Source organism: Urocitellus parryii, chromosome 1 (genome assembly GCF_045843805.1).
Source record: "Urocitellus parryii isolate mUroPar1 chromosome 1, mUroPar1.hap1, whole genome shotgun sequence".
Taxonomy (NCBI): Eukaryota; Metazoa; Chordata; class Mammalia; order Rodentia; family Sciuridae; genus Urocitellus; species Urocitellus parryii.
The window spans coordinates 17842718-17862439 of NC_135531.1; the positions used below are offsets into that span (position 1 = coordinate 17842718).

At 38.1% G+C, this 19722-nt stretch overlaps 1 protein-coding gene across 5 annotated transcripts in view; it reads left to right on the forward strand.

Moving 5' to 3' along the window:
* The window catches only part of Dab2 (DAB adaptor protein 2), a 51431-nt gene that overhangs the window by 15885 nt on the left and 15824 nt on the right, over positions 1 to 19722 (forward strand). For all 5 annotated transcript variants that reach the window (XM_077795486.1, XM_077795484.1, XM_077795490.1 and 2 more), the window contains 7 exons: positions 13907 to 14090; positions 15406 to 15545; positions 16315 to 16413; positions 18143 to 18274; positions 18841 to 18925; positions 19342 to 19364; positions 19585 to 19638. In XM_077795486.1, coding sequence (XP_077651612.1) covers positions 14000 to 14090; positions 15406 to 15545; positions 16315 to 16413; positions 18143 to 18274; positions 18841 to 18925; positions 19342 to 19364; positions 19585 to 19638 — 624 coding nt within the window. In that variant the 5' untranslated portion in view covers positions 13907 to 13999. The remainder of the gene's footprint in view (positions 1 to 13906; positions 14091 to 15405; positions 15546 to 16314; positions 16414 to 18142; positions 18275 to 18840; positions 18926 to 19341; positions 19365 to 19584; positions 19639 to 19722) is intronic.

Genomic DNA, 19722 nt, shown 5'->3' on the forward strand with positions numbered 1-19722 from the left:
TCTGTCCTGAAATTTCATGGTTTCTTGATTTACCCTTCCAAACTTAGAGATTGTACATTTCTGCCAACTTGGCCCATCTTGTACTCTGCAACAGTTTCTCAGAGATTTTTTTTTCCAATAACTTTAAGCATGATTTCAACAAAGTTAAGTTAGCCATTTCAGGAAAATATTTTTCACCTTTTGTTCTAAATTTTCAAGACTAAGATAATATTTCACCTCATGAAGCAAGATAAGTTGTATAATACAACATGACATGATCTAGGGATTTCCATTCTGTTCACCTGTCTCGTTTGAACAGGAATCAAGAAGTAAGCAAATGACACTAGTATTCTTATTTCTTCCTGAAGAGTTCTCCTGGCTTTTTGGAAGTATTCTAGAAACTCTTCCAGTGTGCTAGAATATAGGTATTAAGGGAAGAATGGGCTGGTTATTGAGTTTCTGATTCTTTGTCAACCTGAAATTCATTAAGTAAGTGTATAGTCCCTAATTGTTTTTATTTTTAATTTATTTTATCTTATTTTCTTTTGCTGGGCTGACATAATTCTCCTGTCTCAGCTTTCCAAGTATCTAGTATTATAGGCACACACCACTTTTCCCATCACCTTTGATATTTTTAAATGTTTTTGTTTTCTTTCATCTTATTTGAAAGTAACCATGCCTGCTCCAAAACAAATCAGTGAAATCATGAAGAGCCATCCTGACAATGATAATTGAGATACTGAGTACACAAGACAGAAGTAAATGATTTTAAAATTATCATTTAACATTGGAATTAGCAAAGCCACCAATATTCTTGGAGATGAAACCTAAATGTCCTGTTGGCTGCAAAATCTTGTCTAACTAGAATAGATTGTATCAGACATGGAGATGTGAGCCAATGGTAAGTTGCTCATGGAAGGTTAAAGCCAACCCTAAGGGTAATTGAACACCAAAACAAAGGGCATATTCTACCAAAAATGCCACCTAAGATCTAGAGATGGCATATAAGAACCAGAAAACCTAAACTGATCTTATGTTTAGTCTATTTAAATCCAAGAATGGTTTTTTTTTTTCAGAGTTTTGATCTATATGCAGAAATGTTTCTGCAATAGAACCTAAGTCCCACCTGTATGTATACGTTTACTATAGACATCCCAGTTTGACGTTTCTGTGCTGATGTTACAAGGCAGCTGGATTCTCCTTCCTTTAAACTCTTCAAAAGTCAGCACGTCTCTGAAACTTGAGTTGCATAAAGGTACAGCAACACTCAAGGAAAGCCTTTGAGGATTATATAAATGTGGGGCTCTGCCTGGAAAGGGAAACCACTTTGGAATTGTATATAATTCAGCCACACCATTAAAGAAGAAACCAAATATCAGGCAGTATTTCTTGCACTGGTTTTTGCAAGAGGAAAAGTTTAAGATTACCTGCCTGCTTTTAACATGCCCTGGTGTGGTATATATCATAAAATAATGCTACTAGTGTACAGCTTAATGTTTAAAACACAGATGCTTCTAAGTAACAGGCTTTCTTAAACTCTTCTCATATCTCATAGACTTTCATATTGACTGCTATAATGATACTTGAGTATAAAGTAAAACATGTTGAACTCTCAGGATTGGTTGCATACACATCATAGGTGAAGTCAAGAGGGACTCAGATGAATGAACAACTGTATTTTGAGATCCATATGCTAAATACACAGCACATCCATGTGGACTTAAATCAGGATTTCATATGGCAACAAAAAGCAAAACTTGGATATTCTAGGAATCAAATTCCTACCATTTTTATATGCTTTCATTTAAAAACTACCTTGAAACTAGGAAAAGGAGTTTGTTATGGTAGATGTATCTAACCTAACTTGGGATGGATAGCCTTAAAAACAAATACTTGCTGGTCAATTTGCATAACGGTATGAAGAGAAGGCATGAGGGATTGTTGGAAAAGGTATAAATAATGTTGGACTGTTGGCTTAGTAATCAAATGGATCCATGACTAACAAAGTGTTTTTCCCCTGCAAGGATTAAACATAATATCCATTGTACATTTAGATAATAAATATAAAGTAAAGTTCATGAGTTTACTGGTTTTTTAATCTATTCCACAATGGTTATCCTTGAATCACTGCCCCAACAACACTGTAATAAAAAAAATTCTGGAGACTTCTCTGTCAGTAGTTTAATCTGTTTTAAATATGAAAAACCCTAAAATTTTTCATGTTAATTGTTCTCATTTTTTAGGACATTTTCTTCCCTTGGATGTAGGGTGGAAGGGAAAGATCATGAAGCATAACATTATACTTTGTCATCTAATAATACAGAATATAGTTTTAAATTTTTTAAAATTGATTTATCCCATTCACCTACTCTAGTTAAATCTATGAGTCTTTTTGCTTTTTAAATCTCCCTTCCCTTATCTTTTCCTCTTTTTTTCCTGGTTACTCCATTTTAAATTTAGACATACAAACTCTGGAGGGGACCCTTCTGCCAGCGTCACGGTGGCATGGTGTCTCCAGCATTATCATAGCCACTTAGTGCAGCTGACTGAGCTTCCACTAAAAACCTGGTGAATTTCATCCAATGAAGAAGGAATTAAGGTGACCAAGGCAGGTGTTGCTCATGGTTGGCCCTGTAGGTAATGTCTCAGGGTGTGATGGAAGGTGGGAGGAAGGGTTTAGCAGAGATCCATCACGTCCCCATAGGCCCTCGGGTCAAGCAGGACTTTCAGTGTGCTCACACATGCCACCCACTAGTCAGTGAACCAGGCTGAAAGTGCCAAGTATCTTCTTGTCTGGATTATGTGAGAGCCCTGACATTTGAGTTCAGTCTTTAGTAGTTTATAAACTGCTCATCTTGTACCCATAAGGGCTCTCCCCACCCACCACACCCCCTGTTAGACCACTTCAGTCCATTGGCCATTTCCCAGAAATGCTTTGCCTCACTATACAAACTTGTTCACCATGTTCCCAGCCACATACGAGGTCTAAATCTCAAAGAATATGGGGCAGGGAAGCCTTTGCCAAGTCCATCTCACCCTTCAAAAAGCCATATTATCATTTCTTTTAGAATAATGGGTTCCTAATAGTCTTTCCTCAGAATTAATGGGAATCACTCATTGTCCTGTTCCATAAATGAGTTGGTATCTGTCTAAATAGAAAAAGAAGGAGCTAATGAGATGTTCAGCTCAAGATGGTACATAACATGACCTTGGGTTCAATGATACATTCATTACCCTGACAATCTCTCTTCCTACAAAAGAGACAATAGCATATAAAGGAACAAATACCAGATCATGAAGGAAGTCAATGCCTCATAATCTTGAAGTGCGAAGGTCTGGTAAAGCTGTGTTGGAGTATACTTTATACTAGAGCAGAAACCCCCTGTTATCCTTTCCATCCCAATTATCCTATCCAGCTCAGCTGAGATACGCAGAGAGAATGTACCATAGCCTAGTTGAGCCATGTCCAGATAGTGCATTATGTGAGGGTAACCCTGACAGAGCATAGCCCCAGGGATCTCTACCAGCAATATAAAGCAACGAAAGAAGAGTGATTGTTTGAACCTCTGCAGTTCCCATAAGCCAAAACTTCAATGTCGTCACTTCCTTCTCTTTGTAGAAGTGAGTTAAAGGAGAAAGTTGGATTCCAGTTTTCCTATTCTGTTACAGGATCTCATACTTGAGAACTTGGGTGGAATTTAATTTCTTCTCCCACAATGAGTGGTTGGGATATCCAAGAAAAGATGAGTGTACTTTCTACTGTCAATTCAACCACAAGCTCAGGTGTCCATGCACAAATATTGGAAGACCCCAGGGATATGCCAACACTTACCCTCCCCTCTTTCTTAGAACCTCAGAGAATATAAAAAGGGATTCTAGAATCAACCCCAGCTTTTATTCATTTAAGTGTATTAACTTATACTCAGCTCTGCTAGGAAGTGAGAGCCTATTCTGATTAGAAAAACTATACTACCTTTTTCCATTCAAGTGGAATTAAGCATGCAAACAAGAGTCTTTTACTAAAAAAAAAAAAAATTGAATAAAATACAATTGGAGAACTAATCATAAACTTAATTCTTCAGTTCAACTTGTGAACTCTGGCCAGATATTCCCAGTGAGTGGGTGTACTGCCTAATCCAGAGATAGACCCTGATGTGGGTGCCTAAAGCCTCTGTAAAATTCAGCTCCTTCTGAACACTCATCATGATAATGACTATTCTTTAGGTTCTAGTAGGAGATATTCTTAATTTTAAAAAGGTCATAATGAGTCAAAGATATTGAAAGTTGCCAATTCCAGAACTTAGACTTTCTATCATCCTGGGTGGGGGGTCTAAATACTGAATAATAGAGAATGTACCGAAATAAATTTAAATTCTCTGATCTGAGATTTATATCTCAGACCTAACTAAAGCAGCTAAACCAATGGGCCACTTTGACCAACTATGCTACCAAGACTTTTGTATGTCTAATGACATATGGTTAGACCATGTAAAATCCCTCTTCTGTTTTGGTTCAGGAAACACTTATGAGATACCATGTTCAAAATACCTTGCTAAGCTGTCTTCTTTTGTGTTTCAGCTACTAAATGGAGGGCATTTTTCTTTCTTCTTCTTCTTCTTCTGTGTGTGTGTGTGTGTGTGTGTGTGTGTGTGTGGTGTACTGGGGATTAAACCCAAGGCTTCATGCAAAAACTATGAATGAACTACATTACCAGACCTAGAGGTATTCAGCCTCCATATGTTGGGCTTTGTGCAGTCTGCCTAAAAATAGTTTTAAAAACTAACATATATAATATCCAAGAATAGAACAGGAGAGTCTCATTCTAAGATGTAAATGTTTCCTGGTAACAACTATTTCCTGGTACTAAATCTACTATTTAATAATTAGACAAGTCATACACTTTTTCTAACCCTCAGTTTCTTAATCTTTTCTTTCCTAATATTAATCAATTTGTTTATTTGCTATGCTAGGCATTGAACCAGGATCTTGTGCTTTCTAGGTAAGAGTTCTACCACTGAGCTACACCCCTCAACCCTCCTAATCTTTTGACTAAATTATTCCCTAGATTTCTTTCAACTCAATAATTGTCTGACCCACTTGGTATTTCCTTAAGGGAGCAAAGAGTTGTGATAGATCATGAGAGTTTAAACTTGTCAGTATAAAGGAATCACATGGAAATATTTAAAATATATGATGTTTCTTTCCCCAGAAATTCTGATTTAATTAGTCTGGGTGTGCATGGACTTCAGTGTTTTAATAACTCCCAGTAAAAGTTTCTTGGGTGATCTAAAGTCTCCTTGACAATGATGTAGACATGGGTTTAACGTAAGGTCCATCAGAAATCTCCTCTGAGAGGTAACTTAGAGAAGATGGTGTTCCCCAAGTTCTGTTCCCATCAGGATCTACATTCTGTAGGCACTGAACACAGAGTTGGGAAGAAGGTGATTCTCACTTTGGCAAACCGTCTCACTTTTTCAACTGGATAAATCAACGAAGTCCTACTCCTCCCCGTGTTTCTACTTAATAGCCATTTATTCATTGTTTCTTGTTCTGAAAGCGTTTAAACACCTGAAGTGGAAAAGCTACGTTGGATGCAGTGCAGCTTCCGTGAAACACACGCCCAGCTTCCATGAAACCTACCCGTGGTTCAACCAGAGCAGCCATTTATCAAGTACTTCCTACATGAGGCATGGGAGTCCCCATTTAAGTTCCTATTGGTTTTTCCTAACAGCTCAGCAAGCTATATTTCCATTTAGAAGATGAAAAAATAAACTTTGAGTGAGTCACCTCAAGCCACAGAGCTGGACAATAGTGAGTCCTGGGAGGATGGGACTCCCAAGCTTCTTAGCTGCTATGCTATCTCACCCTTTCCCCAAATTAGCCACCTGAGGAACTCAACTCTGGTCTGACTTCGTTCTAAAAATAGGCAAAAAATTTGGTTCAGTGTTTTAAATGATAAATCTTGCAGGATGTACTCCAAGAGTTAAAAACAATGATATATACTCACTGTAAATTCATAACCATGTATAACCAATTGACACAAGCATGCCCTGTTACTGAGGCCCCTGTGTCTGAGCAGTGTCAGCACTTACAATAATATACTCCAATGGCTCCTTTTCAGCATTTCCCAGATTAATAGCCTGCAAAAATCTTATTTCTGCTCAATTTTACCTTTGCAGGATAGAATACCTTCCTAAACACTTAGGAATCCAAATGGTTAAGGGAAGAAGGCTTTGCAGAAAGGGTCAGAAATAGCCTAACTTTGCCACCCCATTTCAAGCAATGTGTCTTGTTCTCAAAAGATTACTGCAAAGATAGTGGTGAAGGCTGTTTGCTGCCCTCTTGGACCTGAGGTCTGTCTTAGAGGTTAATATTTCACACATCCTATTCAGCATTCAGCTAAGGCAGACATAATGTTCCAAAGAACAAGAAAACATGTCCTCTGTCCTGTGCAAAGTACTGGGTGCCCTAAGTAAAGATATTTATGTGGCTTTGTTCTTGTGTCTCCTTAATTTCCTCCCCTCTGTCATTTTATGTGATTCCTTCTGAAAATTTAACTGGCATGTTAAAGTCAATGAGATTTTTGAGTTTTTGAAAATACAGGTTAAAACTGGTGGAATAAGGGGGGAAAAGGACAAGAAAAACATACAATAGAAAAGGGAGCACAGATTATACTCAGTTTTGAACTTGTCAGCTTATTAGGGATGTATGTTTTGTTGCTGCATCCATTTCATTGCTTATAAAATAGGGACACTGTTTGATAGAGCTTTCAAGATAAATGTTGTAAATGCTTGGTATACAGTTGTCCTTCTGTATTTACAGGAGATTGGTTCCAGGACCCTCCTTGTATAATAAAATCCTTGGATGCTTAAGTCAATTCTCTAAAAACAGGATAGTATTTGCATATAGCCCATGCAATCTTCCTTTATATATTAAATTGTCTCTGGAGTATTTATTATACCTAATACAATGTAAATGCTATATAAATATTTGTTGAGTGCATTGTTGAGGGAATAATAATTTTAAAAAGTGTCTGTACATGTTCAGTACAGATGCCATGTTTCCCTGAATATTTTTACTCTGCAATTTTTGAACCCAAAGATGGAAACCAGAAGACATGGAGGCTGACAGTATTAGGTGTTTATTCCATTCCTCTAAACTTTAAAAACAGATGCAACCATCTGTGGAATGGCTTCTATTAAGTTGTTAACTTAAATTATCCTTTTATCAGCATTTTGAGACCAACTAAGCCAGTTCCTGCCTGCTCAATATAATTAGGATAGAAGGAATGCTTGGGGGTGGGGGACTGACAAACTTGTATTATGATGTTGTTTCGGAACCCTGGAATTATTCAAGTAGTACCATTGCTGATAGCAGTACAGTCGCACTGGTGAGAAGGATGAGCAGATAGAAAAAGATGTCAGCCAGATTTGTTCCTACAATGTCCAAGTTGACCATGGTCCACCATTCTAGCTTTTCTGGGGTGCAAATACTAAATATTTTCCATGAATCACTTTAAGAGCTAAACAAACCTTAGCTGGCTTTTTATTAGTGCAAAGGACATAGACATTCCAAGATGACTCACACAGTCTTCTGGTATACATCTCCCAGAGCCTTCTCAGAAACCAAGGAAGATGTTGCAAGCTCCAAAATCTCTTCTGGTCATCTGACTCTGGTGTCATGGAAGGGGGAAATCCCCACATTTTTTCAGGGAAGTTTGAACTAAGTCCAAAATCTAAGTTAGGTAGCTTCACTCAAATGGAAGCCAAGTTTATTGATTTAGAAAGTCTCATTTAGAGCTTTCTATTTTATTTTGAAGACTTAAGAAGGAGTCAAGGATATAGAATAACTTTAGAGTCCCATTTGTTTCTAAATGTGTCATCTTTCTTCTCTGTTTCATCTTATAATGAAGGGAAACAGCCTGTCTTGGAGAGCTAGAATAACAAACCAGCTCTGTTTAGATGGAGGACTATTCATGTGACTCTGTATATGTTTTTGAGCTTTGCTTGGTAATCCCTGTCTCATGATGACTCCCTTCTGTGTGGTTCCTGACTGATTTTGTGCTCCTTGATCAGAAAGGCCTGGGCTTCAACCCAACAAATGAAAGATTGTCTACTTCCTCCTTGTCCTACACTCACTCGTTCCCCTTTATGAGAAATTTCTTATCATACTCCAGCTTTAAAACAAAGTGTAATTTAACCTAATCTAGATACTTTCTGCAACACTTCCTTAGTTTGAGAAAGTAATCGAAGGAAATTATTAGGACATACTTTGGCCCTCAGATCCCTTTTGCAGGTCTGATCCCTTTCCAAAAATCAGTTCATTATAAATCTTTTAAAGGTTTTATAGGCACAAGTGATAACTCTATAATACTGTTGGAAGGATTTTGCATTCAAATTTTAAATTTAGGTTGATTGTTCTTCCCAAAGGGATCTAAGTCTGTAAGCTAGACTTCTTCCACCTACATTATGTCAGATGGTATTGGAGTTCGTATCTGGAATATCACCCAGGGGCTCAGGTGTTGTAGGCTTGGTTCCCAGCTGGTGGCACTATTGAGAGATGGTGGAAACTTCTGGAGGTGGGGCCTAGTTGAAGGAAGTAGGTCAGTGACTTATTGTCCTCAGCCCCTTCTTCTCCTCACTCTGCTTTCCTCCGGCCATGAGGTGAGCAGTTCTTCCTCTACCACATGCTCACCACCATGATGTTCTGCCTCACCACAGGAATCAGTGATGGAGCCAAATGGACTGAAACCACTGAAACTATGAGCCAAAATAAACTTTTCCTCCCTTAAGTTGTTTTTCAAAGGTAGTTTGTCACGGTGATGGAAAGCTAACTAACAGATGGTGAGGAAGGCCTCTTGGGAGAAGGTGAACATTTATCCCTCCAATATATGCATGCCTAGATGCATACTTGTTAAAATCATTCAATATTTTGAATGTTTTTCTTTTAGAAAGGAGTCTCAGAGCATGTGGGCAGTCTACCTTCTGATGATTGTAGGGAGAGATACACTTTCAACTGCATAGCTTACAATGAAGATTTTCACTTGGTAATTGCAACTCAAAATACACATCCATTTTCTTCAGGGAATTTCTGCCAAAGAAAGTTTTACTCTCTCTTTTTTTCCCCCTTGTCCTTGGAATTGTTCATTGCCAAATAGTAAAAGATATAGTCAAGGGAAACAAATACTAAAACAATTTCAAAACTGTGAAAGCTATACAGAAGTATCTGAAAAGAGAAGTTCTTGCTGTATAGACCTAGAGTAGGATGGCACCTCTTACTTTTTAAACCCTTTCTTTTGGACCAGTCTGCCAACACTATATTTGATACCTGTCTTGATTTATGTGGCTGTTATGTCTTATATTACTTTTATGAATAAACCCATGTGATGCCATTCCCTCCCCATGTCTGTCAAAGTGCTTTGTGGCACTTCTCAAATTCCTTTAATTCCATATGCTTCCCCCTCTGATGTCTTTTCTTGTCAGAATTAATTTCCTACAAGGAAGTATGATATCAGGCTTCCAAGATGAAGCCTTAGGACCAGATTGAAGTATGATATCAGGCTTACAGCCTTAGGACCAGATTACTTTTTCAGCCAATGATTCCACACAGTTCTTAGCTATCTTGCTTCTGCTGCCCACGTGTGCTTTGTTGAATTCTCCATAATGCTGACTTGAGCAAGATAGACTTGAAGGGATTGCTACACAAATGCTCCTAGTTTATCCCCAAAAGAAAGAATAGGATATGGCCCTGAAATCCCCCAAACAATGTAGTTTTTTAAAAGCATACAAGGAAGGGCTACAGATGTAGCTCAGTTCAGATCCCATATATGTGTGAGTGTGTATGTGTGTGTGTGTGTGTGTGTGTGTGAGAGAGAGAGAGAGAGAGAGAGAGAGAGAGAGAGAGAGGTGGGGGAAGAGGGAAGTATTCTTAAATTACACACTTGGATCCATCATAGTTAGATTACCCTGAAGAATAGTTCTTCAACTATAAAATCAAAACAGATTAATTTTAGCATTGTATCAGTTAGAGTCCAGTCCACACCAGCTATTTTAAAGTATCTTAGTATTAACCAGGTGTGAAATTGTCAGCTGAATGACTGAGAAGATAAAGGGGGAGCATAAAATCATCACTGGATAAGCAGAATACAAAAGATAACCACCACCCTAAGGGCTAGAGATCAAAAGGAAGATGCTGGAATCATCAAAGCTTATAAACTTGGAAGACAGGGTCTCCTTGGCCTGCTACTAAGAGAAGCGGTGCTACCCTGTGTTCTGAAGACCTGGAATGCTGGTGCTGGAAAGAGAGCAACAGAGGACTGATGCTTGTGTGTCCAAGGAGACCACTGTGAGGCTAGTTCTGCAAGTCTAGGAAATGCTGAAAACTGTAGTCAGCCACTGCTGTAGGAAGAAACTTGCCGCTGGGGTGAAGAACCTCTGTGAGAATCAAGAATCACACTCACAGGAGCTTTGGGCCATGAGGAGAAATCCACCTGATGCAGATGGAAATGTGTGGGTCCCTTGTCCAGCTTGGCAGTCTCTTTCTAGCAGCTGTTGGCACAGCTCACATGGCAAAGGAAAAATGTTTGCAAAGTCCCAGGTCCAGCCTCGCAAAGCAAGGTACAGGAGGGGATTTTGAAGCTAAGCCAACTTAATAACTGGCATAGACCACCCCTTCAGCTATTCAGCATCCATGACAAGTCTCTTTCCTTAGAAGACATATACATTTGAAAACATACACATTTGAACCACTCCTTCTGCACCAAAGCAAGTGTTTCCATTTAACAATCTGAAACTATCCTTCATTCAAAGAAAGATATTCTCACCCTGTCCCCAAACCAGGAAGCTACATTTAAAAAAAATTGTACCTTTGGGCTACATTAAACATTTCTAGAATTTAGTCATAGTCCTATCTGAATAATCTGCTACCTAAAGACAAAACCTTATATTAAAAAGGAAAGATAAGAAATAAGTAATGCATACATGTTTATATAAATATCAAGCAAGCAAGAAAATATGCATGCCTACAACCATCCTTATTACCATTCCCACAAATGGCTTCTGTATGCCAGACTTTGAGAAATGAGAAATGAGTCTCCTACATTCAAGAAGATGACAGTTCAAGGGTAGACAAACTGGTAGACAGACTTGTATGAAAATAAGGTGATGGTCATGTGTGTGTAGAGGGAAGGGGGGAAACTTAAGAGCTAGGTTTTACCTATTGTCCTTAGGGACAAATAAATAACTGGGGAGGAGGGACAGATGTTGGGTAAGGGGCATCTCAGCAAATTCAAGTCAAAACCGTAAACCATTCTAAAGAAATGAGAAACTTGAGGTAGGTATACAGGAGTGAAAAAAAATTAAGGTGAAGCAAAATATTTAAGAGCCTTAAATAAAAAATGAAAAAGTCCAATCTTTGTCCTAAATTCAAGGGAGAGCTACTACAGAATTGAGTGGAAAGCTTTCAAGTTTATTTATTTAGAGAAACTTAATTCTAAAAAAAAATAATAAAAATCCATGTCCTCTTAATTGGCCAAACATAAGAGAGAAGAGTAGGGGGGAAATAGCCTCATTCATAGGTATAGCCTCATTTCTGATATATGCTAAAGTATACCCTCAAAAGTACTGAAAGCAAATTAGTTTGATGTGGTCAGGAGACACATCAGCAACTATAGTTGAACCCTAGAGGAAAGTTGAGATAAGGAATCCTTGAAGAGAAGGGAATAGGAAAAGGCAGAGCGTGCAAGGTCATCAATTGTAGATTTTTAATTCCAAAACAGATTACGAGATGATAATCAGAGGGACTACTAGGTCTCACTGAAGTATACCCCTTATTTCTAACATGAGATCCGAGAAATGTGTTAAAGTGAGGACTCACTGGGGGGAAGAGAAGATGAAGACTGTTATGTCTCATTAGATCAGAACTTAATCTCACTTTCTGACATGGTTAACATGGGCAAATATCCACTGTTCTTGGGGAAAAAAAATCTCTGAATTAAGAAAATGATTATTGGCCCGAAATTTGAAGGATATAGGTATGTCCAGGGGATCTACTTACCATGTCTCCAAGGAACCAATTTGGAAACCATTGAAACCAATCAAGGCATCCAAAATGGAAGTGTTCTATTTCTCCAGAGCTGCTATAACAAATTATCACAAGCTGGGTGGCTAATTTTTTTTCTCAGTCCTGGAGGTAAGACATCCAAAATCAGGACATCATGGCCTTGGTTCCTTCAGGAAGCTCTGAGGGAGAACCCGTTCTATGTTCCTCTTCTGTCTTCTGGTGGGTGCTGTTAAAGAACTCTGACTTTGAGCCAGTGATGGGCTAGAAACTTGGTTCTGTACTTTAGCAGGGGCTAACATTTCTGTGCCTTGGCTTTTCCTCTGGAAAATGAAATAATGCTTGATCATCACACTCATAAAGCTGATGTGAAATTTTTGGAGTTACTATAATTAAAAAAAAAAAACTAATAGTGCCTAATCCCCCCAAATATCTTGAAACCAATCAAGACATCCAAAAGTCCAGCCCAAGTAAGACCAAGTCTTCTACTATGTAAGACTTGCAACTATAAATAGACTGTCTCCCTGGCTACCTACCAGTCAGATGAATTTGAGCAAAATTAACTACTAAATTTCCAAATGAAACAATTCAGATAAGATTGATTATACATGGATTATATACATATAATCCATATGTATATACTCCTAAAACTATAAAGGTCATTTAAAAACTCAAAGGGGGAAGAAGTAAATGCTGACCTCCAAGGAAAACACATTGAAATTTATGAAGAGGGCTTTTTAGCCCTTGAATAAAACCTGAGGTGTACCTTTTGCCTTAAGATGTCTAACAAGTAGCATGCATTCCCATGCAGTGGGCTTGACCTTTTCATTAAATGCTCAAATCAATTGGCAGTATAGACAGAGAATGAAGAGTGATTTCATGGTAGTGGTGCTGGGGTGGTTCTAGCTCAGAGGTAGTCTTTACAGGATTATAGAACAATGACTGACTTTTCTTTGCCTTTGGTTTGCACTTGACCTTCATACTCTAGCTCTCTCTAGAGTTGTATAGACACTTTGGCTAGTGAGAAGTCAAAGAAATTTTTGAAACATTAGTTCATTTCTGTGGGCTTGCAATGACTTTTTTCCCTCTTTTATCTAAACTATGATGCATGGGAAAACTTTATGAGAGCATATAATACAACTATTTGAGGATAGTAATGCTAAATAATAGCATATAAGTATTTAAAGTCAGTGAATTGCACAATTGGCACGCATTCGTTCTCTGGTACATGTGTCAGTGTCGAAAATGGACACCTTTTAAAGTGTGGTGTTTGGAGATCAGTGAGATCAAATGCAAAATCCTAGTATTTAAAAAAATACTTATCAATATGATTAAGATAAATTCATAACTCTGTGTGTGTGCACATGTGGGCAAGTGTGTGGTCTGGGGATTGAACCTAGAGACTTGCACATGCCCTCTGAGCACTCCACCATTGAGCAACATCCCCAGCCCATAACCCCACTCTTGTCACTGTCTATGTAGATAAAAATTTATGAATTAAATTCATAATTCTCAATTTTAAAGCCAGTTACAATCTTAGCTGACTCTGCATTCAGTGTGTTTCTGTTTTGCTATGAAACTCAGCAAGTTTGTTGATCCCTATCTTAAATACTAGATTTTTATGCTGAAGTTCTAATACAAGCTATTCAGCTAGACAATCATTAAATTTTAACAGATACCAAGTATTTAAGGAAAGGTTTGTTAAACATACTTACCTACTACCTACTTCCCTGTTCTCAGAGTTCATGCTAACAGAGAAGAAGGAATAACCTGAGTACACAGAGCTGTGAAGGAGAATCACTAGCTATAGTGGTTCTGGGTTTTCTGTGTTCTGACCTCATCATGCCTCATATGTATTATATGCCCACAGGTGTGTGTTGTAGGTGATGTTCATTTGAGACCTCTCCATCGGGGATCGCCTGGTGTCATTAAGTGTCTGCTGGTGCTGCTTTCCTTCTTTGCCATGTCTAACGAAGTAGAAACGAGCACGACCAATGGTCAGCCTGACCAACAGGCTGCACCAAAAGCACCGTCGAAGAAGGAGAAGAAGAAAGGTATGGAAAAGTCCTCCGGAGGCCACTAAAGGGAGCTAGAGGTGGTTACCTCTGCCTTTTAAAAAATGTGAGATTTGGGGTACCATGAGTACTGCCTCTTGGCTGACTGCCTCATTAGCGTAGTCTCAGTTTTCCCTAAACAGCAAAGGTGTATTTTGGTAGAAGGGATAGGTTCACCTCATGTGTAATGAGACTGGTCTTCAGATGTGTGATTGCACCAACTTAGGTCCTGCTGGAAACTTTCATGGATCTTGTTCAGTTAGTAATACAACCATCAGTTACCTTTCAATGATCTACCAACCACTTGGTTTTATTGAAGTCACTATTTCTAAAAATCAAAATGTGTATCTTGTTAGACCCTTTTCTTTTGATCTAAAGTACCACTAGAAAGTGATGAAATTGGAGAATATAATGCTAAGTGAAGCAAGCCAGTCCCAAAAAACCAAAGGCTGAATGTTTTCTTTGATATGAGGATGCAGACACATTATGGTAATTGGTCAGGGGGGACATGGGAGGAATGAAGGAACTTTAATAGGGCAAAGGGGAGGGAGGGGAAAGGAGGAGGCATGGGGGTAGGAATGATAGTGGAATGAGTTAGACATCATTACCCTAAGTGCATGAATAAGACAGGAATGGTGTGAAAATACTTTATGTACAACCAGTGTCTTGAAAAATTGTGCTCTATATGTGTAATATGAAATGAGCTGCATTCTACCATCATGTATAACAAATTAGAAAAAATTTTTTAAAAAATTACAGCGTTCTTAATCATTCAGAGCCTGAGAATATGCCATGACTTGCTTGGTTTTTACTACTATCCTTTAGTTCTGGGAATGAGACTGCACAGGTCTTTTAAAAGGAGCAAAATAAGATATCTTTATGGGATAATTACCTCAATTATTATCAAGGGAAATTAACTATATTTCCCTTTTTATTGATAGTTCAAAATGTTAGTAAATTGTATGTTAGTAAATTATTTTTCTCACTAAAAAATCGAATCCTTATAATATAATTTTAAAAGACTCAGATGAAGAAGTCCAACTCTCACTTTACATATTCCCATGGTTTCCCCTCATGAATTTTCTATTTTTCAGAATTTATTTTATCTCCACCCCAACTCCATATTCAATACTACAGAGCATGATTTTGCTCAAAAGAAGAAAGAATAAGACAGAATAAAATATTCCACTTAAGATAAATTATAGTATAATCAAGATTAATGCTTCTCGAAATTTGGAGATTCCAGAGCACATTTGGTCTTACCCAGGACTGGTATTTAAATAAAATTTTATCTTATATTTTTTTCATTCCTCAGGCTCTGAAAAGACAGATGAGTATCTCTTGGCAAGGTTCAAAGGTGATGGTGTGAAATACAAGGCCAAGCTAATTGGAATTGATGATGTGCCAGATGCACGAGGGGATAAGATGAGCCAAGACTCCATGATGAAACTCAAGGTAAAAGGAGAAGAATGCTTTTGTCTTCTTTATGTTAAATGACCAGCAGAGAGGATTATTTTCAAAGCTCATGTTTACCTGTATCTCAGTGATTTGAAAATTTTTTAATCCCACCAGTGATCCGGTTGTGTCTAATTTTCTGAGAAACCCTGAGTTGGTTGGTCCGTTTCAAGCACTGCTCTAGAGACCTGGTTTCATCAAAGATATCAGGGATCTGGATGCCTTTCACTTTAGCTGACTCAGTGCTTGAGTGAACCAAGCCCAACAGTCTTCTCTCATTCACTGATTATAGAACCTGTGTGCAAGGGTGTGTCTGGTCTGATGTTGTGCAGAGGGTATGGGATACCCTGTTTTTCACCTGGAAAGTGTCCAGAAAAGATTCAGGACCCTACCTAGAAATTGGTGTTCTTTAGTGTTATCCCTGCAGAGTTTTAAATTTTTAAATTCAGTACTATGTCACTATGTAGACATGATTAAGCAGGCAATACTCATTAGACAATATAAGACTTAGAAGGAGCATCTTTGAAGATCTTTGAGTCCAGTCCCCTTTTCTTTACCAGGAGAACTACAGTGACTTGTTTGAGTTGCCCAGCTAAGAGATGCCTGCTCAATGGTCTTTGACTCCATCCTCTTATCCCAGATGAAAGGCACCTCATCCTATCATAGCTGGCAAACCAAGTTGGAAACAAAGCTATCTTTAATTTTTTAATATTAATAGCACTGCAGGATATTTTAAATTTGTTTTTTCTTGTCTTTTCAATCTCATCAGGGCATGGCAGCAGCTGGACGGTCTCAGGGACAACACAAACAAAGGATCTGGGTCAATATTTCCCTTTCTGGGATAAAAATAATTGATGAGAAAACTGGGGTAAGAATTCACATTCACTGACACCTACCTGAGCACCTGAGTGTGACAAATTATGTGCTGCTTGGATTTCAGCTTCCTTTTTTTTTTTCTTTCTCAAAGTTCTATTTTAAAAAAAAGTATTATTTCTCCAGAAATAATCAGCAGAAAACAGAATAGAAGGTGGAGTCAAGATACCCTGTATTGGAATTTATTTCCTATAAGAGATGTGAATCTAAGTCTATGAACACAGGTGTGCTATAAATACCACATTATTTGGACCTCAAACATACAGAACTAGATGAACCCTAATTCCTGGTTTGTGATTTTTTTCATGGGTCTATGCAAAGCTCTCATTTGATTTTTAATATATTGATCACATGTGAACTTATCAACTAAACTAAAGCTGAAATATTATTTAAAACACATCTAGCTTTTTTCCCCACCTGTCTTTTCCCTCACAGAAGTAACCTTCCTTAGTGTGTGTGTGTGAGAGTGTGTGTGTGTGTGTGAGTGTGTGTGTGATATTGCTACTGTTTCCATGACACATGAACAATTGTGCTTGTTTTGTTTTAGTTTTGCTACTGAACAAAAAGCTATCCTATTTCAAGTCTTCTGGGGCATTTTTTTTCCTACTCAACATAAGATTCATCCACTTAAAATATTGTTTATAGCCCATTTTCATTGGTGTACAATACTGTGTTTGTATTAACACACTGTGGGAAGACCTCTAGTTACTATTCACTCCTTCCTGGAGATGCCCATTGTCTAGTTTGTAAAATCCACCATCACACTCAGAGCTAGGCTCCCTGGCGCATGCTCACCCAGCCTGCTGGGCTCAGATCCTCTGACATTACCATCTCCATCATTATTCTTCAACCCTTCCCCCGACTCTACTCCATGGTACTGGGGATTGAACCCATGACCTTACACTTAGAAGGCAAGTACTCTACCTCTGAAATAAATGCCCAACCTTTTCCTTCAACTCTTAACTCTTATTTCCTCCAGCCCATCAGAGAATGGAGGCAGGTTTCACTCATGAGCATTCTCTCTCCGTCTCTCCTTAAAATATGATCTTTTGGTGATCTTAGGCATTTGGAAACAAAAGACACATACTGCCATATATAAATATACATGATGAGCCAAATCCTGTTGCATTTGCTGGAAAAGGTCAAGAGAAATGAACTCCCCACCTCATGTACTTCTGGATAATGACAGAGACCATCTAGGACAAGTCCATGATCAATACTTGATGACAGCACTTGACAACTTCCAGAAAAAAACAGGGGATCCTTATTCTAATACTATACAGAATGATTCCTTGGCCATTCTGAGGTGTTGTCCAAGGAACCCTGGGGATATAAGTTTGATTTTGAATTGAGAAAGCAGACCTACTTGGGTTGGCTTAAGGGTTACACATTCCTTCTTTCCTTTAGAGGTTCTTGGTATCCTTATCCTCAATCATTGTTTGCTGTGTGGCATCAAACCTTTGGGATTGAAAGATTCAATTTCATTATTTTAAGAAGGAAAATTCTTCCCACTTTTGTTCTCTGTTCCTACTTCCTTGTGGGCCTTTTCTAGCAAGGATTCATGTAGCTCTAACTTTCTACCTAGAGACTAAAAAGTCTTTATTCAGATGATTTAACCTGTTCCTACATGCTGTGTCTGATGCCTAGAAATAGATTCTCATATCACTGGGTCACACCCCTAGCCCTAGTTTACTCAATAAATCATTGTTTATGTTTGTTTTCAGGTGATAGAGCATGAGCATCCAGTAAATAAGATTTCTTTCATTGCCCGTGACGTGACAGACAACCGGGCGTTTGGTTACGTGTGTGGAGGAGAAGGCCAACATCAGTTTTTTGCCATAAAAACGGGGCAACAGGTAAGCTGTGAACCTTGAGACATCCTTGGGGACTGATCCTCTGTGGAGCAGAGAAGTATCTGTCACAGAACTAGAAAACTTGCTGGGAATAATCAAATGAATGAGAGTAAAATAATGACCCAGAGTAAAATAATGACCCAGAGCATTAGTATCATTAAAGAGTCTTTGGATTAACAAATAGTCATTGATACCCATGTGGCACGAAGTTTGTGAGAACAGACTTTCTTTTAAAGTCAATGCTGATTTTAGAACAATAGTGAGTTGTTCCCAGAAACCTTGAAGAGACTGTGAAAATAGTCATGGCACCTCTTCTTTTGTCTAAATACTCACTAGCCCTGCTTCCTTTATGTATCTAAGGGTAATGGTGGTGTGTAATGGTGGTGTGGAGTGGGGGTGACTCCCTATATATTAGGAGAAGGGAATAGGAGGTTTTTCGTTTGTTTGGTTTTTTTTTGGTGTGTGTGTGTGTTTTTAAGAAACCGATACTAAACCGAATTGATGGAGATAACACAGAAAATATTAAGAATAAAATGCCGATAACAATGTTGTTGTTTTTCTTGCTTTAGGCTGAGCCATTAGTCATTGACCTTAAAGACCTTTTTCAAGTAATCTACAATGTAAAGAAAAAGGAAGAAGAGAAGAAAAAGGCAAGTCCTACTTAAGACAGGCTTCTTGGAATTTGTAACCACATTCAGGATCATATTTAATGTACTATGTATATAGGACCTATCTGTAGATGGGGCTTCTATAGGACTCTTCAAAGCATAGAACTTATGTTCTTCCCACTAAGGCAATGGGTGAATTTTATAGACAGGTACTTCTGATTTCCAATCCCTACAAGTTTTATATTGGTCAGAGGAATCACACAGGATAACCTAGGTCAAATCTAGTTCCTCAATTTAAATCTAGTACTTCAGTAATTTCTATAAGATAAGAGGGGATATAGGTAAAATAGGCAAGACTTAATTGCCTTATGCTCGTAAGCCTGAAAGTATATCTGTTCTTTTATTTAACTCTTCTTACCCACAAATACTAATGTCTCTGAATTTCTATCTTTTTTCAGGCAGAAGAAGCCAACAAAGCCATAGAGGTAAAGAGAATTGCCACCTCTTATGATTTGGGTATAAGCCCTTGTTTGCTCCTTGCCCAAATCCTCTCCCTTTCTACCTTATTACTGTGCATTTGTGACTTCTTGGTCATGGAAAACATATAGTTAAATGATAAGTGCCAAAGTCGTAACTGCATAATAAGCCAATACAGTAAGAGGAAAATTCATCAATTAAACCCTTAACTATTTCCCATTTTTTCAGAATGGGAGTGAGACCTTAATGAATCTTGATGATCAAGGGACCAAACTGAAATTGGTATGTATGTGATAATTTATGATTCTGACTCACCTGAACATGGGTTCTCCTTCCTATAGATGTTGCTAATACCAGTTCTGAATT